This window comes from Corythoichthys intestinalis, chromosome 9 (genome assembly GCF_030265065.1).
Source record: "Corythoichthys intestinalis isolate RoL2023-P3 chromosome 9, ASM3026506v1, whole genome shotgun sequence".
Lineage (NCBI taxonomy): Eukaryota > Metazoa > Chordata > Actinopteri > Syngnathiformes > Syngnathidae > Corythoichthys > Corythoichthys intestinalis.
Window position 1 is genome coordinate 59607392 of NC_080403.1, and position 24357 is coordinate 59631748.

General features: G+C 41.6%; 1 protein-coding gene across 3 annotated transcripts in view; it reads left to right on the forward strand.

Moving 5' to 3' along the window:
* The first annotated feature begins 1600 nt into the window (after nt 1–1600).
* slc11a2 (solute carrier family 11 member 2) overlaps nt 1601–24357 on the forward strand; it is a 33604-nt gene continuing 10847 nt past the window's right edge. Inside the window, exons 1-15 of one of the 3 annotated variants that reach the window (XM_057845034.1) lie at nt 1604–1975; nt 5177–5248; nt 6201–6340; nt 6445–6564; nt 15862–15981; nt 16146–16252; nt 16329–16399; nt 16464–16531; nt 16607–16762; nt 18629–18787; nt 18851–18937; nt 19053–19172; nt 19235–19384; nt 19472–19545; nt 23582–23735. In XM_057845034.1, the coding sequence (XP_057701017.1) occupies nt 5215–5248; nt 6201–6340; nt 6445–6564; nt 15862–15981; nt 16146–16252; nt 16329–16399; nt 16464–16531; nt 16607–16762; nt 18629–18787; nt 18851–18937; nt 19053–19172; nt 19235–19384; nt 19472–19545; nt 23582–23735 (1560 nt within the window). In that variant the 5' untranslated portion in view covers nt 1604–1975; nt 5177–5214. Of the gene's footprint in view, nt 1976–5176; nt 5249–6200; nt 6341–6444; nt 6565–15861; nt 15982–16145; nt 16253–16328; nt 16400–16463; nt 16532–16606; nt 16763–18628; nt 18788–18850; nt 18938–19052; nt 19173–19234; nt 19546–23581; nt 23736–24357 lie in introns of all 3 variants that reach the window. The other 2 variants (XM_057845033.1, XR_009064329.1) reach the window with 2 other exon arrangements.

Consider the following 24357-nt stretch of genomic DNA (forward strand, 5'->3'; position numbering starts at 1 on the left):
GCGACCGTCTGGCAGATCAAATTCCGAGGGCGGAGCAAGCCACAGCAAACAGACAGCGGAGTGGACCAATCAGCGACGGGCAGACGTGACGTTGTTAAAGCGACAGGTAATTAGCGTGAGCGGAGAATGGAGAAGTTTATTCAACATGGCTAGCGCGAGCCATGTTGACGATTGTCAATTTGACTTGTTTTGATGTGTCTTTGGTCATTTAAAACTGGTTTTACCGCGAATTGGAACACATTCTCGGCTCTCCCGTTCGCCATCTGTGTTGTTGTGGACAGACACGACTTTCGGCGCGCAAGAGTGACGTTACCCGTTAAGAACACGTCACGCAAATAAACAAATCTGATTGGACGATTGATTTTGTACCTTGCTCGAGAGGCCGTTAATGGGCTGGGTCCCAGACTATTTCTCACAGTGTTTGAAAAATACAGCTGTGCCAGGCAAACGCAGACACGGCAGTTCACACGTCTTCCATTTTTATTATTTGTTTTGTACTCCCTATAGTCAGCATAAATATGGAGGTAAATTTGTGTCTCTATTATTCAATCCAAAAAAAAGTTGCTTCAATCAAATAAAAAGTTGCTTTAATCAAAATATATATTTTCAATCGAAGAAAAAGTCACTTCAATCAAAAAAAAAAAAAGTGTTTGAATGCAAACATAAATTTGAAACTCCAAAAAATAGATTTGAAAACTATTTTTCTTTGATTGAATTTTTTTTTTTTTTAAATTTAAGTCAAGTTTTTTTTTTTTTTGATTGAAACATCATTTTTGATTGAAGTCATGTAATTTTGTGTTTGGACCACATTTTGGCTAGGACATTTGTGTCTTTATTATTCAATCAAAAAATAAGTTGCTTCAAACAAAAAAATCTATATTTTCAAAAGAAAAATCACTTCAATCAAAAAATTTAAAAAAATTCAATCGTAGAGAAAAAAGTTTGAATGTGAAAAAATATTTGAGACTCAGAAATTCGCATTTGAACACTTTATTTTTCATTCAAACTGTTTTCTTTGATTGAAGCAATCCGTTTTGTGTTTGAGCCATATTGGGGTAGGGCATTTGTGTCTAAATCATTCAATCGCAATAAAAGTTGCTTTAATCAAAAAACTATTTTTAATCAAAGAAAAAGAAATCATTTGCAAAAATATATATTTTTTGAAAATACATTTTTTAAAAATTTGAAATATATATATATATTTTATTGAAATGTCACTTTTTTTTGATGGGGTTTTGGGATGGGAAATGTTCTACAGATGAAAACGGCCAATATTCAAAAAGGGCTAATAAAGTTTCTCAGGGACACAGGGCTGTTGGACAGGATATAGGAAGAGGGTAATTCATTAGTATTTAATTTGTTTGTTAGCATTTAATTTATCCAATTTTTTGGTTTGGGTTTTGTCTACACTCGGGGTGTGTTTCACTGGTTGTCAGGAGGGATTGCTTTTAGTCTGTAACTGCCTGATCTCGTGCTAAACCGTCGGTCCAGTAGATGGCAGTAATGCCCCACGGTACCGAGGGGTAAACTGCCAATAAACAAAAAGAAGAAGAAGAAGAAGGCCCTCGCTTTTTGCCACATCAAAAATGGCGGTGACGTTGACGTACGTTAAGCACCGAGCCGAACGGCGCGTGATGTCCATTGGTCTATGATCAAAACAACTACGGTACTGTGGAGGATGATCAATTTTAGCTGGCAGACAACATCTAGGGATAATTTACAGAGCTGTTTTTTTCCGAAAACCGATCTGTGGGTTTTATGAGCATGCGCAGTGATTCTTGAACTAAAAATTGACATGGAAAGATAACAACGGCACGCGTCGCGGATACGAGTTCGAGTTGAATTTGACAGCGCCACCGAAGCAACCGACAATATTCCTTAACCTTCCACCGATCCTATACCCATGCTGCGTGCCGGAAATTGGACTCCGTTGCCGAAATACAATAGAATTGGCACTTACGGACATTACAACCAGGTAAGATTGTTTCAACAACTTGGGTAAAGGTCACTCTGAGCGAAACAATGGTAGAGGCTAGCCAGGTCGTTGCATGCTTTAGCATACATGTGTACCGTAAAGTGTCGAGTTTTTACATTTCTTTCTATACAGTTTGTTGGAAGTCAAATTTAAAGTACTCGGCCACATGTGCAAAAAAAAAAAAAAAAAAAAAAGTTGGGAATATTTAGAGAAGGTTGTCCCGACCCCAATTCTTGTAATGTACGGTCGCCCCATAAAAACTAGCGGAGAACACATTTGATTACTTGAAGTAGTACTGCTTTATTTTCAATCAGTCCCTCGTCATCATAACCATCAGTACATTTGCGCCTCGCCTATACATATGTAGCAGACCTGCGCCATTACTGTTCACATTGTTGTTACCTCGATTGACCAGTTTTTCTTCTTCTTGACAAGCTTTTAATTGCCACCTCTCCATTAAGAATACAAGGTTTGGGCATTCTATACTCTATGAACACACGATGTCACTTTGAATGATTTGGTGAGTACAACTCCCAAATGTCATGGCTTCTCGTTTTCTGTCCTTTTTTTGGTATGAGAAATGCACTCGAGCACTGATATAAAATGAGTCGTCCGTTTGGGAGTTGTCACAGATGTGCACTTGTGATTCGAAAAGCTGCCAAGTGCTGCCTGATAAACAATTGCTTATCTCGCAGCTGTATATATATTCTTTCATTTGTTGTGAAATTGACATTCTCGCAATAATTGGTATACCTCCTCCAAGTCTACAAAATATTCGCCACTGATTGACCGAAGATTTAACGAGTTCTTTCGGAGTCCAACAACAATCACCATCGTAAAACATTTATTAACTGCACGGGCTGACTTTAACCTTTACCTACTAGTCAAGTTCAAATTTGCCTCGTTTTAACATATTGTCCGCTAAAAATGCCATACTTCCCTCTGAAATTGGAAAACATGAAAGTCAAACAAAAGCCCCCCCCCCCTCCCCCAAAAAAACAAACAAACAAAAAAAAAAAAACAAGCATATGATGTGCTTTCAAGCCTTATGGAGATATAGAACCACTGTAAAACAACATCATAATTTAGCATCCCATGTAGTATATAGAGCCAAAGTCAAAAGGTGTCTGCAGTTTGAAGGAAGTCATGCTTCCTTTTGGAAAATATCACTACAGTGTCATTTGATGTCAACATTTATTATTACTATATTATTTGCTCTGGTTGTTTTTGGGGCGAAGGGGAAACTCAAAATGATCCAAGTTACTTTAGTGATGTTAGCAAGAATGATGTCAAAGTCTGTTGCTCCGTCCTCACATCAGAAGCAAAAGTCAGTAGTGCTGACACATAATGTTCTCAACTGGAAATCCACTACCTTTGGCCAGCACGTAGTCTCATAAAAACTCTTTGACACATGCAAGTTTCCTTGAATTCACAAAAGATGAATTTGTCATGATCATTCTATGTCTTTGCGGAATCACGTCAACTTGTACGGCCCACCCGCCTCATATGGAAAAATCGTTTTGAATGACCTGTCATCCACTTTAAAATGAGTGGCTAAAGCATGGAACCTGTGGGGAAAGTGCCAACTTCGTCTCCCCGTTGTTTCAAAATGCATTGTTTTCCATTTACAATAGCCACTTTTTTGCCTCCTCGCTGGCACATTTTGGTGTCATCACAAAAAAGTCAAATCCACCATCATCGTTTTGAACAGTTTCTGACTTGAGCTGAGGTCTTGACGATATCATTTTTTTTTTTTTAGCTTTCACTCTATTCTTGATGTAAAGACGCTAGCCAGTTTCTGACATTTCCATAACTTGACTGGAATTTGAGTCGTCATTCTAATGGACGAATGGCTAGACGTCACTGAGTTATGTTGTGGATTTTGGCGTGAAAAAAAAACACTATGAACGGCAGAGGACTGCGACGGTGAGCTGTTTGCCTTAGCAGACTGTAAATTTTGCCTCTGCAGGGAAACTGTAAATTAGTGAAGTTCTTTACTTCTCCATAAGTGGACGACTCACCCAGTGATATATGGGACAAGGGTAAGAACGCATTGTTTACATTGTTTAGAGCAGTGGTCTCAAACCGGTCCTCAAAGGGCCGCAGGGGGTACTGGATTTCATTCCAACCAAACGAGACAAATACCTTTTCACCAATCTGGTTTCTTACAAGTGTAATCAGTTGATTGCAATCAGGTGCTGCTTATGTTAGTAGAAACCTCATTGGTTGAACTGTTTGTGCTGGATCTGTTGGAACAAAAACCAGGACCCACTGCGGCCCTTTGTTTGAGTCGGTTTGAGACCGCTGGTTTAGAGGAAGGTTGATAGGAACAGAAAAGGGCGCCACGTACCCACGGAATGAGCCGACGACGTTTAGACCGCAGGTGCACGAGAGGCCTTCTCTCCATGTCTGTCATGTCACCATCATGTGTCCTTTGTATGCTAATATGTTCACAAATGGGGTATATAAGGAATGTAACTGATGCTTTTCTGTAATTACGCGGGGTATCGGCCTGATATCTGGAACCGTCGATTGCTTTATCTCTGGAATCGATATATTCGGATCAAATTGCGACTTCAGGAGGTCTGTGGCTCTTCTTTATTCAGATTGGCATTTCATGATTAGTATACTCCTTCTCTGGGTTACTGAACACCACTGAAAGGATTAGTGAATTGATATAAGTAATACTGTTTTATACATTTCATTTCTAACAACAGCTAACTGGCTTCGTGGCCAAAAATGACATTAATGCTAACACTCTGACCGCGGTAAGTCTCACAATGCATCGAACATTAGTTTTATTTGAAAGCAATTGGAATAAGGGCCTTCCAGGAGCCCCAAAAATACAAAGCCTTCTTTTTCAGCAATGATTCGATTGTGTTTTTCTGCTAAAACTTAGTGGAGGAAGTGAAACCCTGACAGAGTGGCATTTGCCTCATGACCCCAGTCATGTGCTAGAGAAAAGTCAACCTTTTGCCTGGAATGCCGTTTCATCCTTGGATTGCTGACTTCAAAGAATATGTTGTGGGAGAGGAGAGTTTAAAAAGTACAGGAGGAGGATGTCATTTAACCGGAAGTGAAGGAGAAAGAAGACCATTTATAACCTCCATTTCAAGCTAGTCAGAGAACTTGGAGAGGTTCAAAAAAAGTCATACTTTTTTTCAGTCCTTGGTGAATGATTTGGATTGTTTTGTTTTTTAGGAGGCTGAAAGTTATACCTCGCCTTCTCAGGAATCTTGATGAAGGCCCAGCAGGATGGAGACGTCCTCCAAGGTACAACAACAGAAACATGAGCTAGATGGAATAGCTTTTTTCTTCTCGAATGAGCAAAAGTGTACATTTTCTCATTCCTCTTATAGATTTTTTTCCCTTTTGAAATGTTCAGTTTGCTTTGTGTGGGTACACATGTTGACACGTTTTTTTTTTTCCTGCTCCGTCTGTATTCCCAGGGAAGTATTTTGGTTGTTTTTTTGTTTTTTTTTGTAATGTCAGAATGTTTTGACATTTTATGTCTAGTGTAATTTGGTCTCAGTGCTCGGTCGGTTGAGTCCACATTGAACTTGTTGCTCTATATTGAAAAAAACTAGTAATGTACACTGAACTAATCGCCTTCTTAGACAAATAGGATTTTGTTTTTAACGACTTCATGGAAATATGAGATTAACATTGAAAGTAGTTCTGCTTTGTTTTTCGGTCTCATACAAATGGAACTCTCTGAACCCATCATTTGAGTGGAGCCTTTAGTTTTGTGGGGGGAGAGGGGTAGTGGCATTCAGGGGAAAAAGCGGATCATTTTTTGGCTTCATAAAAAAAGCCCAATTTTTATTCAATGGCAGAAGATTTTCCATGTTTTCATAATGGTTTATTAATAATGGATTTTTACATGGATGGAGTTATAACAATGGTTTTGCATGCAAAATAGGCGAGTGAGGTGAAGCTATTGTTGTTTTCTTCCTAGAATTGCTATCTACTCATTCCACTTTATCTCTGATTTGGAAGTGTATGTGTCATTAAATGATACTGTCGACTTGCGTAAGAATGTTCTTATCACTTTTTTGATCGGGACAGACGGCACGTTTGCTGAATAAGAACGGCCGCCTTTGGGGGGGGCGGAGACACTGCCCAAAGTGTCCACGTTATTATGGATTGTTTCCGCGATGCTCATCTCTGTGTGTGTCCCCCCCCCCCCCCCCCCCCCCCCGATGCGTGCCGACGATTGTTTTAGAGGATTCCCCTCACGACAACGGGGACCTACAGAGCAACCGGTACAACTCCGTCTCCCCTCCGTCCTCGCCTGCAGATTTGGATGAACCCTTCTCCACTTACTTTGAAGAGAAGGTGGCCATACCCGGAAATGTCAATCAGGTACGAACGAGAGCTCAAAATAAATAGTAAATGATCCTTCATGGTACATCTTCTTCAAATGGTACCATATTCCAGAAGAAAAGTGGCCCGTTTTTATTTTTCAGGTGTTTAGTTTCCGGAAACTCTGGGCTTTCACCGGGCCCGGCTTCTTGATGAGCATTGCTTACTTAGATCCGGGGAACATTGAGTCTGACCTGCAGTCTGGAGCTAAAGCTGGATTTAAGGTGAATGATTCTCTTCAAATACTCTTCCGTTTCGATTGATTTTAATTGTCAGCAAAAGTAGTCATTTTGAAAGGCGCTCTAGAGGGTGACTCCAAAAAAAAGTTTACACTCAGTTGACTGCTTGTTTAAAAGCCACTGAAACGTATCTAAATAGGTTGTCATGCTTAAGTGATTCATTAAGGTCCCTCAATGCAGCTGGTAATCTCTCGTCTCTACAATTCCTGTGCTTCTGCTGAAAATGAAGAAAACTTTAGCTGTACCTGAATTGCTGACACCTACTGAGATTGCAGCAAATCTGAGAATATCCAGATGTGCAGTCTACAAAGTTAAAAAGAAGCTGAAAGATACTGGAACAGCCTCACGAAAACCTGGGTCTGGATCTGTGCGGACCAAAAAGTTGATATGTGGCCACCCCAGAGTCCAGATCTCAAGCCCCTGGATTATAGCATATGGGCAACTGTGGAGGACGGTGCCTGTAAGAAGCCACAAACTTCTGTGGCAGCCTTGGAGAGGTCCATTGTTAGATCTTGGGAAAAGATGACAGCATCCTGCATAAAGAAGACCTGTCAAGCGTTCCGCAGGCGCCTGTTGTGACACTTAAGGGAGGACACATTGAAAAATAGAGTAGGGCTGTCCCAAACGACTAATTTTCTCCCGATTAGTCAGCCGACTATTTTTACGATTAGTCGACTAATCTAATAATAATAATAATAAAAAAAAAAAATTATATATATATATATATATATATATATATATATATTTCTTTTTTTTTACTAATTTAGCAATGAAATTTTTGTTGACGCTTATCAATTCACAAAAACATATTGGAACACTCAAATTATTTATTAAAGTACAAATAAACACGTAAATAACAATAATAAATCACAAATAAACAATGAGTTCAAATGCTAATAGAATTAACTAGTGTAGCATCCCGATTGAAAAGATGGTCTCTTAAACTGATGGTTTACAACTTTTATTCCATCCTTGATGTAAACACACTGTAAGAGCTACGGTGCACACAAATAAAGCAACACAATTAGAAATTAACAAAAACTTCTCACCTTTTTCCTTTTAAACCAAATTTATATGTCAATGAATTGCCTATATGAATTGCCTTTACCTTAATTTATTACCTTATCATTGACAATCTCTCCCTTGAGTGCAATCACTGTATATACTGTATATATTTATGACCTTTTAACCTTATATAATTTTCTATGCCATAAAATATACCTTTCAATTAGCATTAAGAACAATACTAATAGCACTTATAGGCCCATTGTCAATGAAACATTATTATTTAGTAAGGCGACAGCACCCTCTGGTGTACAAAAAATGAAAAAAAAAAAAAAAATTCCAAACTGCGTGAAGGCGCTTGAGGTGTTTATTTATGGCCGACGTGCAGCCAAGCTTGGCATTGAAGAGACAGGACAGAAGAGTGTACTCTCCTTTGTTTCTTTGAAATAAGTCAATGTTTTGGACACTCTGGTGCGCTTTTTTTGGCTTTGTGCCGCTTTCCCCGCTTGCAAACAGCATCCGACATTCTAACTTTCCACGCATATATATTTTTAACCCTTCATTAACCGTCGACGGGATGTTGTGCTCGTCGACGGATTTACGTCATCGATGACGTCGACTATGTCGACTAGTCGGGACAGCTCTAAAATAGAGTGTACTGTACATGTTCTTTCCAATAATGTATAATTTGTGATTAAATTCTAATTCTAAAATGAATAAACATGGCATTTAAGTTGTATTATGGCAGTGTAAACTTTTTTTTGGGTCACCCTGTAGATTGATTTTCACGACTTAAGCCAAAAGAGTGGCTGTGAACGGAGTGACAGGAGGCTCCATATGCCCACCTAATATCAGGCTGCATTGCCTAACTCCCCTGCTGTTGCTGATGATTATGATCTTGTCGCCATAGTAGATTGACAGGTCTTGACACCAAAATCAGTCGGGATGCTGATGCTCCAGCAGCTCATCCGGAATGAGAAAAATCATAATGATCGGCCGGCTCTTATTAGAGGTGCACGACAATTATCGGTCCGATAATAGGAATTATGACATCATCCCGATGAATCCAATAACATTATACATTATCGGGCCTATTAATATTAATTTTGGCACAGTGTCAGTTAGGGGTGTAACGGTACACAAAAATCTCGGTTCGGTACGTACCTCGGTTTGGAGTTCACGGTTCGGTTCATTTTTGGTACAGTAAGAAAACAAAATGCAAAATATAGTTGTTTATTACCAGCGTTGTTAATAACGGCGTTACAATATAACGGCGTTACTAACGGCGTTATTTTTTTCAGTAGTGGGTAATCTAATTAATTACTTTTCTCATCTTGGCAACGCCGTTACCGTTACTGAGGACGGAAAGGCATGCGTTACTATGTGTTACTATATTGGTCGAAAAGTCTGAGGGAGACGGACTCACCGAGACGACAGAGCAGAGCAGGAGTAGGGAGGAGGCAAGAAAGTTGTGACGCCGAGCAAACGCGATGCTAGGTAGCTCCAATAATACATGTTGTAGCCGATAGCCTTCAAACTACGCCCACATGTTATGGTAGATATGGTAGACATGGTAGATATCACATATACTGTACATAGATATAACTAGATGCAAAATGACAGACATGGCACTAAATGAGTTAGTAGACAGCCGCCATCTTAAAGCAGTAGACTTTTTAGGACGGCTCTGTTGTAGAGAACCTTCCTAGCGAATCTAAGTAACTTTTTATCTAAAATACTTCTAAATCGGCAAAATCTTGACTTGAATCTATCTTTAAATGATGAAACAGTTTTAAAACTTTCATATGTCGAAAGTAGAGAGAAGGGAACTAATGCAATAATGGGAGCAATTTTAACAACTTTTAACAGTTGATTCAGGGTAAAGGGTAACTTAGGGTAAAGAATTGGGCTCAGGCCAATTGTACCAAAAACCTTCACAAAAAAATTCACATAGTGTGGCCAATGTGGTTTTTTTATTTATTTTTTTCAGGGAAAAAAAAAGTAATTATCACCAATTACTTTGCCAAGTAACTAATTACTCTTACATTCAGGTAATTGAGTTACTAACGCAATTACTTTTTGGGAGAAGTAATTTGTAACTATAATTACTTTTTTTCAGTAAGATTAACAACACTGTTTATTACACACTTTTGTGCTTTCAACAATAGGAACATTAGCCTATACAAAGCTAGAATTCTGCTCAAAAAGTAGCGGGTATTTAAAGATAATCCAACAACAATTTGCTTTTCAGACCCTGCTTATTGGTCAGCTTTCTTTCTGAAAGAAAGAAGAAAAAAGAAGTCCTGTGCTAAAGAGAAAAACAATCCCAATGACAAAGATTTTAACATGTATTTACAAATGAAATGCCTCAATGAAAAATTTTTTTTTCTTATGAAGTGTTTTCAAAAGCTTTATTGGTGGATTTTCTCAAGTTAAAGTGCCACACAGAAATGAATAAATTTATTTGTGTAAGCAGGATGTGTGTATTATTCTTAATATTTAATTACAGGTGTTTTAGCTCATTTCAATGTATTTTATTGAAATGGGCTGTTATTTATTTGATGATGTTTTTATATTTTACAAATGTGATGTAGTATTCATTTATATTGCATATTTTATGTTGGATAACTTTAGTTCCTATGTGAATATTAGTTCCTACTTGTTTTGTTGTGGTAGGAGGGTTTTGTATTGAACACGGGGCCGTGTTGGTTATTATTATAGCAGAGAAGACAGCAGTAGATCAACAAAGACAAGTCAACTGTGCCCCGATCTACCACTCAAGAGATCTGATGGACTCAAAAAGTATGTTACAATTGCATATTAGTATGAAAATCGACCGTATCCACCGTATTTTTACACGAGTGACTTCCGGTCTGCCCGATCCTAGCTACCGGTAGTAGTATTGACGCAGGAGGGCAAATAATAAAGTGCGGTTCTTTTCGCGTGCGTCACGCTGAGCCGCTTCTGGGACGCATCCGCGGCCGCACTGTGACTGGTGTGCATTGGCCGATTGACTCTAACGCCTGCGTTCTCGCGGCGGCCACGTCGCGCTGTTGACGTTTATGGGTTATACTGTCCTACCGTGTTGGTCCTCATTATAGTAGAGAAGACGAAGTAAATATAATCTACACAAAGAAACTGTAACCCGATTGACTCACAGCCTCGAAAAGTAAGGGTTACATTACGTCAGAAACTCGTTCGGTACGCGTCCGTTCCGAACCGAGCGCCACGTACCGAAACGGTTCAATACTATTACGTGTACCGTTACAGCCTTAGTGTCAATGGATTGGGATGTGTGCGTTTGTTTCCACTCCTGTTTTGTCAGTATGCAAGGTTTTCTTACTGTTCTAGAGGCCGTGTTTGTCCATCACTGAGTGATAAACCTTACAATGGCAATTTGCAAATGTTTGAATTAGTGACGGGATCTGTCGTTCACTTGAGTAAACGAATCCATTCCGGATCGTTCAGTAAAAAGATTCGTTCAAACGAATCGTTCAACGAATCGTTCGCCCCCCTCATCTCCCTCCCCGCCCAAATGAATCGTTCGGTTAGTGAACGGGAAGTGACGTTGCCGAACGAATCACCAAAGACCGCTTCGCAGTATAACTGAACGGGAAGTGACATTCTTGGTCCCTCCCTCTCTCTTGCACACAGGCTCCTCATTGACCGCTCGTCGTAGTTTCAGTAATGAGTGACAGGCAATATCATTCTCCTTTCACAGACAGCCTCGTCTCCCTCCCGCTGCTGCAAAAGCGAGGGAGAACTTACGCGTCGTCTGTCCTAGTTCTATGGGCTCAAAGTCATGGCTCGTGCTTGCATTTCGATTGAGGACACGGTTAAACATTTTCCTTTTGTGGGGGGAGCGGGGGGTTGGGGTCGGGAGCGCACGGACTTTCTTTAGCATGTTCTTGATCACATTTACAATGCTTGCTGTCACGAAAATAAAAATAAATCGAAAGTTTAATTTCAAAATATGGAACGACCAACACATCATATTTACCTCTCGCTCTGTTGTATTTTTGTTTTTATGCTAATCACTATTATTTTTAGTTACTATTGTTAAAACTATAAATGTAAATAGCTAGTTGTCGAATGTGCTGCTCTGAAATAAAGACAATACTACATTTTGATATTTGACAGTTTAATTGCAAATCAGTATTAAGATGATCGTATTGAATTTTTGCAGTGGTATTAATAAATAAAATAATCCGGTCAACTCCCCTGTCGTCCCCGCATCTCAGATCGTCAAATGCTGACGAGAAATGATTGCTTGCTCTTTAAGATGTCGCCTTTCTACCCTCATTAGTCTGTTAAGAAAAATGTAGACATATTGCGACATCTCCCGTGTCTGCGTGCGTTGTTTTGGGGCGCTTCAGTAGCGCATGATGGACGGATTGACATAATTTGTCAAACCAACCGACACGCTCTGACACGAAAAAAAAAAAAAACACTCGGAAAAAATTGACATGTATATACAGTTTCATTGCAAATCAGTATTATGGTGATCGTTTTGAATTTTTGCACTGGTATTAATAAATAAAATAATCAGGTCAGCTCCCCTGTCGTCCCCGCATCTCAGATCGTCAAATGCTGACAAGAAATAATTGTTTGCTCTTTACGATATCGCCTTTCTACTCTCATTAGTCTGTTAAGAAAAATGTAGACATATTGCGACATCTCCCGTGTCCATGTGCGTTGTTTTGGGGCGCTTGAGTAGCACATGATGGACGGATTGACATGATTTGTCAAACCAACCAACACCTGACACGAAAAAAAAAAATAAACAAAACACTTGGAAAAAATGGACATGTATATACCGTTTCATTGCAAATCAGTATTATGGTGATCATACTAAATATTTTTTTCTGTGCACATATGAGGTAAATATCGCTGCCATGAAGCCTCCTTATAGTGACAGTTCTTTGCCCCCTTCATTGCCGTCACGCGACCGCAGCTCAGCTTTTGCTTGCCTCGTAGCTACCCGTGTTTTAAATTACTGTAAATTTGATAGTATGTGGTAATAGGTAGTCGCGAGTCTGTTGAGAAAAGTAGTACACTAAACCATGCTCGCTAGATTTGTGTGGTGTTTTTGTCTTTTTGAGCTGCATTTGATAGGCTCCACGTTAACAAATATGTGACAAAGTCCTTTCCTTTCATTTTTTGATTTGTTCACCGCATATTCATTACTGGAAAGTCAAGTTAGCAGCAAGCTAGGTCAGGAACCGGAGGACCGAGTCACTGAACGGGAAGTGACAAAACTCAGTCTTGCCCCCCTGTCTGCACGCTGGCTGCTCATTGGCCACACGTGGAAGTGAGTGACATACGCCCTGATTCTATTTCCGGTCCCTCCCCTGCCCGCGATGAGGCTGGCGTCTGATTGGTCGTGTGCGATGTCAGAAGACGCTGCCGCTTGCTCAACGCCCTCCCACGCAGTGAACAAGCACCAACTTCCTAGAACGAATCAGTGCAGATGGTGATTAGTTCGGTCTCGTTCACCCAAACAATTCGTTCAAAAAGAACGAATCGTTCGCGACCGATACAACACTAGTTTGAATTTTCCAGTGTTATGCTTCGTGAGAGGCCTTTTGGTTATCGATAAGCTTGCTGTCCTACAATTGCCGGGTTAAGAAAGTTGTTTCATGAACCAAAACCACAAGTCTCCTCTCCCGTTTCACCAAATGTTTCATCTGCTGACAAAGCACAATACGGCGGTACCTCGACATATGATCGCTTCCACGCGCGATCTTTTCGACCTACGACGTAAAATTTGACTCGCCATTTGTTTCTACATCCGACGACACGCTCGAAATACGACGGCACGACAGCGCCGCAAACGAATGCCCGGCGGATGGGAAATCAACACAGGTTTCAAAAAAGTTGGTGAAACAAGGAAAAAAGTGATGCTTACCTTTGAAATGAAGATGCACATTATAGAAAAACATGAGAGTGGGGTGCGCATCCGTGAACAGGTGTTCGGCCGTTCCTTACTACGCGTCCTACACGATGCTCAGCGCGCTTGCGCATGCATCCACACGCATGCGCACATGGGTTAGAAGCGGCGAGTACTCACTATTTTTGCTTTTATGTAGTTATTTAAAAACCTTTTCACTACCTCAAAGATACTTTTTGCATGTATTACCCTCACATACTTTTATCCATTGTGTTTTTGGGGTTAGCTTTCGAAGCAGTTGACCACATTGGTCACGTAGCGTATTTAAACCGTCCATATTTGATACAACTACATTTAAGTGTTTTCTGCAGGCATTTTTTTAAGTATGTTATTGCTGTATGCATCTAAACAAAACAAGTTTAGAGCGCACGGTAGTACTTTGGGTGTCAAATTCGACTAATGTAGGACGTTTAGCCGATGTAGAGATTTTGGCAGAACACCGGCTCAACAGTACAGCTCCACGGTCCTCTTCCGACCACCGTTCGCCAGTCTTTATAAGTTAAGGTGACAATTATTACTGCGGTAACATCGCCAAGGAAATCGTCAGCTTTGTCATGTTTTTATCATTTATTTAAGAACTTATCCGACACAATATGCCATTGTCCTCCGCAGTGGAGTGTGCTCTTAAGAAAGCGAAAGTATTCTCTTTTTTTTTTTTTTTTTTTTTTAAACCAACTTTATTTACACTAAAACAACTACAAATAATGGGCGAACAATTCACATACAATCAACAGATTTACAACAACAACAACAACAACAAAATAATTAATAAAATGGTCGGGGTTATTCTTAACACAAGCCGTACTGTTTGCAAAGTCTTTTGGTCCTTATAGCTTTGGGGTTCAAAGAGGAACTGAAATCGTCCAAGAAAACATTTTCCCAAAAACATGAAAATTTGGTCTTTGATTAGTATATTTTACACAGTGAATGTGAAATTTTTCCAATATTAAGTTAAGATTTACAACATATCTTTTATCCATTTCTGGTTCTTCAACGTTGGATAGGCCAAACAAAATATGTCTAAAAACAATTTTCAATGATGGCACAACTTTGGAATTGATATAATTGTTCAGGTCAACCCAAAAGATGTGGGAGTAAGTACATTTCCAAAACATAAAATTCTGTCTATTTTGATACAAATATCTTTTGACACATCAAGCGCCATCGTTGCATATATTAATCTTGAAATACCTTTGACTTTAGAGACTAATGATCTAGCAGTTATAGATAAATCCCTCTTTAGCAAAAGATGTCATTTCTTGATAGCGTCTTCAGTTAGGGGAACATCACACATTTCTTTGTTAGCATCTCCAGTACCTGCAATATTTCCCAAAGACTGAAAAAAGTATTCCGTATCATTCGCTAAGCAGTTAGATTGATATAGTGTTTTATAAAATGACTCACCAAGTATTATCTCTACCGCACCGACCTATCTCACTCTGATGTCAGCGTTCAGGTACAGCAAAAAGTGTCCGCCACATGAGAATCCTATTTGTGACATTATTTGCGGGAATAATTATTAATAATTATATTATTCCGATTGTTATGTATACCTTATTTGTTTTGCCATGTTTAATTGTCATTTGTAATAGTACCGGCAGTATTTATTAAGGATTTAGTGTAGGTTTTGGGGCTGTGGAACCAATGAATGGAATTCTAATGTATTCCTATGGGAAAATCCTGCTCGACATAGGAACCTTTTAACTTACAGACAAGGTCCTGGAACCAATTAACTTGGTATGTAGAGGTACCACTGTACCACGTTGGGTTTACTTTTGTTTCAGTTCAGTGCTCATTGTTCAGGGGAACACATCATCAATGACATTGACTGATTGATTGTGATTGACCTATGTTTATTTCAAAAAATAAGTATGGGCACTTTCTTTGAAGTCAAAGCTGTTGTTGTCTTTGTTTTGTTCATTATAATATTGTTCGTGTCATCATGAAAATTGTGGTTCTATGCTGATATATATATATATATATATATATATATTGGGTTATCGTATCGGCCTTGAGGGGCAGGAAGTTATCAATATCGGTTTCAAAAAATGGATACCGTGCACCTCTAGCTCTTATGCTCCTGACTTGTGAAACAAATGACCCGAAGAGCTCCTTTTAATCGGGGCTATTTTTAACTACAGCATATTCCTAACTGGCCTCACTGTTCTGAGTGTCTGATGCAGTATATAAAAATTGGTCTTTCTGATTTCAATTTCCTATTTTAATGGTCTTGCTCATTTTTAGATGACTTTTGCGTGCATTTTTTCTTCATTGGCTGTTCTCATTTTGATCGGAATTTCACCAATGAGCCGGCGTCTCCTCTTCAGCTGCTATGGGTGTTGTTGGGAGCCACCGTCATCGGTCTGCTGTTGCAGAGATTGGCGGCGCGTCTGGGCGTCGTCACCGGAATGCACCTGGCCGAAGTCTGCAACAGGCAATATTCCACGGTAAGCGTCCGCGCTGCGCTCCCTTGTCAAAATGGCCCCTTGTGGAAAGGCTTTCCCCCCGCTAGATGTTCATGATAAACAGTGCCCCGCCCTTCTGATTACTAATGTATAATAACAATAAATGGAAATGAATGTCCTCAAGTAAAATTGCTTCGCGCACGCAGGTCCCACGGATCATCCTGTGGATCATGGTGGAGTTAGCGATTATTGGCTCCGACATGCAGGAGGTGATCGGCTGCGCGATAGCTCTCAATCTTCTCTCCGTGGGCAGGTACGGTAGCTTGTCTGTCTTATCTCTACGACAACTCTGCCAACAGCTATTCTTTTGTCGTTTTATGTGAGCGCAGAATTCCTTTATGGGCCGGAGTACTCATTACCATCACCGATACGTTCGTTTTCCTCTTTTTGGACAAATACGGTACGTGACGACGACGAAATCCCAGTTCGCACGAGAAGAGCTCAGCGTCTTATCGCTTTCGCAGGCCTGAGAAAACTGGAAGCCTTCTTCGGCTTTCTTATCACCGTCATGGCTATCGCTTTCGGTTACGAGGTAACGCGTGGCTTTTATTCCGCCTATCGAGGCTATCGGTCGGCGAGGTGACTTTCTTTTTTTTTCCGGCCGTAGTACGTGCTGGTGAAACCGGACCAAGGAGAAGTCCTGAAGGGCATGTTCGTGCCGTACTGCGCCGGATGCGGGCCGGCGCAACTGGAGCAGGCCGTCGGCATCGTCGGCGCCGTCATCATGCCGCACAACATTTACCTGCACTCGGCTTTGGTCAAAGTGAGAAGGAAGAAATCTTCTTTTTATTTTGCAAGATACTGAAATGTTCCTCATTTGCTATTTAATCATTTCCACCAAGGCTTGCCATTAGCAGTATACTGCCCTCACTCCAAAGCGTCGACTTTTTCCCAAGCTAGACGGCTAGTGAAGGACGCTTTAATAATCCAACTTCTTCCTTTTTTACTCGATTTATTCCTAGAATGGCCTCAAACCATTGTCCTCTTTAGACCGTCGTAAAAAAAAAAGTACGCAAGCAAAAGTATTAGCAACAACGTTAGCTTAGCACGCTAGACAAGTTGACTAAACATAAACAAAAAAACGTCCCATACAAAAAAATCTAAGAGATTACATACGTTCTTTTAAACGTCCATACTTACGGACAAATCTTGTCCAAGGATCATACAAGCACAACATTACAACGTAGGCGTCAGCCTGAGACGTCACGCAGCCATATCGAATTGGCGAGAAAACGATGACCGTCTCGCAAAGTGACCGCAAGAGTTGGCTGTGGGACGCCACAAAACACCCTGCTGTAAAACTTAACAAAAGGCAGAATCGGCAGTATTGCTGCGGCATCTTGAATGCCAAAGAGTAGGGGAATACAATTTCATGGAAACGTCAATCAGTGAGGCCGCTCGCAAAGTTTTGCTTTTTGTGATGACGTTCGAGCCGTAATCTACTAAAAAAAAACAATGAGTCGTGTCGTTCAACAAATTCTTCACATGAATATAAACCGTTTTGCTATTGTCATACATACAGTAAATGACTTTTTCCTATTGCGTTCCTGAGTGCGACATGTACCCTATCTTTGGCACTATAAGGCGCGCCTTCAATGAATGGCCTATTTGAAAAAACTCTTTTCTCATATTGGGCGCACTGCATTGTAAGGCGCAGTAGTAGTAGTCGTCGGGCCTGCATTATGCAAAACCTCCACGAGATGAAGCTGTGTGAAAGGGAATGTCATGCTAAGATGAACTCATATTCATCCATATATAAGACACATCGGATTATGAGGCGCGCTGTCGGCTTTTGAGAAAATAGAAGGCTTTTAGGTGCGCCTTATAGTGCGGAAAATACAGTAAACGTTACTTTTTGTCACCTTATACGTTTCATTCAGAAGAGCGGGGCAAAATAATAGAAACATGACTGTATTATGCCCTGTAGTTTTACATCACGGCAAACTAGATCCCAAAATAGAAATATGTTTTCATCTCAAAGGCTAGGTTCAGACCGCACGGATCAGATTTTTTTTTTTTTTCTCGTGTTTTCCCGACTCGAGTGAGGCATCAACTTGACGGTCCGAACGTGACTAGTCTCATAGAAGTGGAACATTTGAAATCCGATCTGGTTTTCGTATGTGGTTTAAATCCAATCTTGGCCACATTTTCCCAGAATGTGGCGGCGGTCTGAACTGTCGAGTCTCCCAAATCGGAATGACGTCAGCAAAGAGCGAGAGCGGCGGGCGGGCAGCCAATTAGCTGCGCGTTAGCGTCGGCGCCTAGCTTGAACTCCGTTTTCACCCGGTAGCCGGGCTTGAGCACAGCATAGAAAAATACAATGAAGAAAGGATAAGCCTGATCATGCTCGGTTTTCTATCTATGCGCGTCATACTCGAACGGGCTCATGGACAAAGGCAGTCTGAACGGGCTCTCAAAAAAAAAAAAAAAAAAAAAAAAACAGATGAGACTCAAAAATTGGAATTGTGCATGATGAAAAAGTGCCTTGTGAACCTAGCCAAAGTGCCTCAACCTCCAGTTCGTAAGGAATGTCTGCTCGTCAAAATGTCAACGTACACTCGGACGTTTGTCAATTTCCAACCCCGACCCTGCTGACATTGGAGGATTTTGTTTCCGATTCCCGCCCCAGTCTCGTGAAATTGACCGTCGAAATAAGAAGGAAGTCAAGGAAGCCAACAAGTACTTCTTCATCGAGTCGACCGTGGCGCTCTTTGTCTCCTTCCTCATCAACGTCTTTGTGGTGGCCGTCTTTGCCCAGGCCTTCTACAATAAAACCAACATGGACGTGGTGGGTATTCCGGCCGAAATGAGACGTACGCGAGACTATTTACCCTCTGTTTTCTGCTGGCAGAACACGGAGTGCAATACAACCAGCATCCCCCACCAAGGTCTTTTCCCCCTCAACAACGAAACACTGCAGGTGGATATCTACAAAGGGGTACGTACGTCGGCTCGTCAGTACTTGCCGTTGGAGAAGTTGAACGACAAGTGTATCCGGTGACCTAAATCGAATGGCAGAAACGTAGATATGGCAAATGCGCGTTGATATTCAGGGGGTGGTTCTGGGCTGTTTCTTCGGCCCCGCCGCGCTGTACATCTGGGCCATCGGCATCCTGGCGGCGGGGCAGAGCTCCACCATGACGGGCACCTACTCCGGCCAGTTTGTCATGGAGGTACGTTTGCGTCCGGCCAAAAAGAATTCCGCCGCGCTTATCCAATTTTTCTTTGCGGGAAGGGTTTCTTAAACCTGCGGTGGTCTCGCTTCGCGCGAGTCTTGCTGACCCGCTCCATCGCCATCACGCCGACGCTGCTGGTGGCTATTTTTCAGGATGTGCAGCATCTGACGGGGATGAACGACTTCCTCAACGTGCTCCAAAGCATGCAGGTGGGACCGCTCGCTCGGGCTTTTTTGTTACTTCCGAAGATTTTCCGTCCGCGCCTAAGCTCATTTTTCTTCTCGTCCCTCCCTCAGCTTCCTTTTGCTTTGATCCCAATTCTGACCTTCACCAGCCTGACATCAATCATGAACGACTTTGCAAACGGCTTGTAAGCGATCCTTTACTGTCTACCGGGCAAATATCGGGAAAATTTGCCGCCAATAGTATCGTGACGCCGGAATGACTGAATGAATTCATTATTCAGAATCCCTTCTGAATGACAGATGTTGTCGGCGTTATTTGGGTCGCGGGTGTGTAAACCGTCTTTCGTACTCGTCACTAGAAGAATTGACAAAAGGATTTCCAAAAATCCGTTGTTGCGCGACTGAAAATGGCACGTAAGCTTTAAAGGAGGCCAAAAGTTTAAAGAATTGACACCGTTTTACAGTAGTGTTGCACCGATACCTATAGAGATACGACACTTAAATGAGTATGGGGCGCCGCTAAGAAAGAACGTGTCGATGATGTACTTTTTGAGATCCGGTTACCAAACGCGATTCACCCTAGCCAAGACTGCGGCCGGCCCTCGACACTGTTCCCGAGCCGATGATAGACGTCAGAGTATCTTTCAATGAATTTATCACTAGTAGACGTCCGATCCATTTGAAGCGGGACAAGTGGCAGTGAGCGAGCGAGTGAGCGAGCGAGCGGAAGAACGCCGCCAACTAGGGCTGCAGCTATCCAACATTTTTAGTCATCGACTGTAAATTCTATCGATGAATCGGCTGATACATCATTTTTTGTAGGTAAAGAGCAATTATAAATACACATGAGAAAACAAGACATTTCACCTAACATTAAACCATTTTCAGAAAATCAATGTCTTTATTTTCAATGTACATTGTTGAAAACAGCCAAAAATTGCATCTCAGGTGTGACTAGCAAAAAAAAAAAAAGATTCACTGCTTTCACTCAAAAAAAATTCTTGATTTTTTTTTTAATCTTATTTTTTACCTAAAAATGTCATTACACTTGATAACACAACATCACTTAGAAGTTGGCTTTTCTCCCCACGTGTTTCAATTGAATTTCCATTTGTGTCAAGCTATTTTGAAGTTCTAGTGAAGTTTTAAGTTGGTTTAAATTGTATGTCCTGATAGGACTCTGAGTTTTCGTAGTGTTCAAAATAAATGTATGATACCTACCTGCCGTATTGGAGCACATTAAGCACCGGTACTACTTGGAGCTCAAATTGACAGTTAGCTTTATTATAGTTTTATTTGACAACCTCATCACTCTACAGCGCTGCGTTTTCACAGGTTAGGAACATTAGCCACGCATCGACAGTAGTCATCATTAATAGAAACCTAGCCCTCCGCTGGGCTAACGTTACTTTAGCGAGGTACAGTAACGTTAATCATATTTATTAGCACCGAGAATTCTACTGCTTTGAGATGGCGGCCGTTTACTAACGCCGGCGAGTCCGTCATTCCGCATCTAGTTGCATATATATCAGCGGTGCAACGGTTTGCGGTTCAAAGCCGAACCGTTTGGTTCGACTTGTACGGTTCAATACGCCTTTATGAACCACACCTTTTCCATTTTGCAATTAATGTATTCCGAACGCTTGTGGAATGAATTGATCGAGCTCTGTGTGCCTGTGTGCGACGTGAAGCACCGCTGTGGATAAAATTCCCGCCCCGCAAGTAAATGTCAGATCGCTGTCAAGCTCCTGTATAATAGAAGCCGAGTAACGCCCTCTCTCGCTTACGAGCGAAGTTAAAGTGAAACAAGAAAGAAATCGCTATGGCGAGCGGTGGAGAGACCGAATTTTGAGGAAGCACCGGCTTCTCTCAAATCTGCGGTGTGGCAACATTTTGGTTTCCCCGTGGACTACTACAATGCGGAGGGAGAGAAAATGTTTACCAAAAAAAAAAAATTGCATGCATTGCTCGGTGCTTGTTCCCCATGCTAATGGCAACACTTTTATAATATGACTCAGCCTGCATCACCCACAGATATCACTTTCTCAGGGCAGGACAACCCCGAAGATGACACCAGTGAAAACCCACGACGGGCTTCGTTAATTTGTTTGCAACACTTGACCCGCGTTACATTGTTCCCTCGCGGACATATTTCTCCAACAACGTAATCCCCGACATTTATGAAATGGCACGCAAAGCCATCGAAGGTGATTTCGCTAAAGCACGTAGTTTCGCCCTGACCACTGATAGTTGGACATCCCGTGCTACAGAGTGCAACTACCTAACTGTGACGGTCCACTATAATTCATACCTGTCAAGTTGTACTTTCTCGTCGTAATTTGTACAAGTGAGCTCTGATTTTTAAATAGGGTTTAGTTACGTTACGTTCAAAATCTGCACATTTTTCGTGCATTATGTTTTTTTTTTTTTTCATCCGTTCGGATTTGGTCACCGTTTCTGCAACGGGACAATGTTCGTTAATACGTTGGTTGAATGACGCGAGAAAAAGACACGGAGATGGAAGAGTGTTTGTTGAAACGCTGTAGCAAACGCGATGCTAGGCTAGGTGGCTCCAATATTTCCTGACTGTAGCCGACAGAATACAATCTACGCCTAGATATCTCTTGCATATAGAACTACATTCGAAATGACACTCAGTAGCGTTAGTAAACAGCCGCCATTTTAGAGCAGTAAACTTCTCAGAAAGGCTCTGTTGTAGTAAACCCTCCGAGCGAACCTAAGCAATTTTTTATCTAAAATACTCCTAAATCGGCAAAATCTTGACTTGAGTCTATCTTTAAAGGATGAGTTTTAAAATTTTCACATGTCGAAAGTAGACAGAAGGGAACTATTCAATTCAATTCAATTTTATTTGTATAGCCCTAGATCACAACAACATTGTCTCAAAGGGCTTTGCAGAGGCAATATGATACACAATCAGAAACAGCAAATGAAGCAACAAAGATGAATAAATAAATTCAAGTCCTGGGTTTCCCCCATCCTGAGACCCTCCATGTCGGCAAGGAAAAACTCCCAAAACTCCAGTCTTCGGGAGAAACTAATGCAAAAACGGGAGCAATTTTATCAACTTTAACGGTTGATTCACAACATTAAATGACCTCCAAACATAGCAAAGGTTACTATGTTGTTGTTTTTTTTTTTTTAATTTTTATTTATTTATTTTTTTTTTTTAAATGAAAAAAAAAACATGAAAGGTATCACCAGTTACTTTGCCAAGTAACGTTTTTACTACTGTGTGTGCATTTCAGTAGTCAGTCACTACACTAGCCAAGAGCTAAGAGGCATTTTAACACTCGAAAATGGTTACATTTTAAGTGTTTATTTCATTTTTTAAAAGCAAAATAAAGGCAGTTTAAAAAAAATAAATAAACGCAAACCGAACCGAAACCGTGATCCCAAAACCGAGGTTCAAACCGAACCGTGGGCTAACTGAACCGTTGCACCCCTAATATATATGTGATATCTATGAGACGCTACCACCTTAGCATCACTTGAGCGTAGTTTGTAGCAACGTTGGCGTAGTTTGTAGTGGCTGTCGGCCGCAGTCAGCTATTATCGCTTCCTCCTCTACGCACGTGACGTCAGCGCGTCGTCCCGCATTCAAAGTAGCCTGGCAAAACGTGGTGCTTCGAGCTGGCAAAATTCAACGAATTCTCGAGGCGGATAAAATTACTCGGATCAATTTTTAAACTCCAGTATTTGTTTCAGCTCTACCGCCAACCCTTCCGCTTCCGACGGATCGGACGTCTAGCGCTTTCAACGGCGGCCCGTACGTGAAAAGAATTTTGTTCTTCCTCCGGCCGAGACGGGTCCTCCCGCCGATGAGTCGATCGCTAACTGACGTCCGACGGATTTGGAGCGGGAGGGTGGCGGCGAACGAACGTGGCTCGCCAGGGCTTCCGCTTCAAAGGGCCGACAACGAGTTAAAAGGTGTCCGACCGAGCCGCGATGGCAATTGCGCGGCATCTATCGGTAGAGTATCGGCATTGGCCGAGACCGCGCAGCTGGCCAGGTGTTGGAATATGAGCATCACTATTATACAGTAAAGCTTTACACAAAATGGCATTTATTCCAAAGTTTCCCATGAATATACTGATTTTTGCCGTCAGTTGTGGTCCCATAAAGTGACGTATTCAAATCTTTGAACAGAAATGGCTTCCCAGTCGGTCTGTTTTCTTCAAACATCTTGCTTTTCTTCAGGTTTTGGAAGATCGGCGGCGGCGCGGTCATCCTGTTGGTTTGTGCCATCAACATGTACTTTGTGGTGGTCTATGTCGCAACGCTAAACAGCGTACTTCTCTACATCCTGGCCGCATTGCTCTCCGTCGCCTACCTGTGCTTTGTAGGCTACCTGGTGAGTTAATTAAAAAAAAAAAAAAAAAAAAAAAGTGATATTGTCATAGTCGGCACTTTCAATTGTCTCCTATTTGGATGTTTGAAAATACAGCCTTACCAGAGCATACCAACCTGGCAACATCCGATGTAAAATGAGCGGTCGTTTGTCTCGACGTACTGTATGACGACACGCGCCAAATAGGACGATTTGGACGGGGTTGCAATTTCATTGTTTTCCCACCACATGGCAAATTGTCTTGTGAGAATATCAACACGGGTCCCGAGAAAGTGCAAATTTTCTTGTGAGAATATCACCACGGGTCCCGAGAAAGTGCAAGCGGCAAAGGCGACGCTTACCGTTGAAATTAAGAGGGAAATGATATGAGTGTGGTCGTGCGTCGAGGGGACGTCGTCCGCTGCCACCGAGCGCAGAGCTTCGGGAGGGACACACACGGAACGGTGAGAGAGGAAGGGGACACCCGCCTAGCCGGCCAGATCGGCCGAATCAACCCTAGTGTGGCGGCACGGTGGCTGAGTGGTTAGCACGACTGCCTCACAGTTCTGAGATCAAGGGTTCAATCCCTGGCTTCGGCCTTCCTGTGTGGAGTTTGCATGTTCTCCCCGTGCCTGCGTGGGTTTCC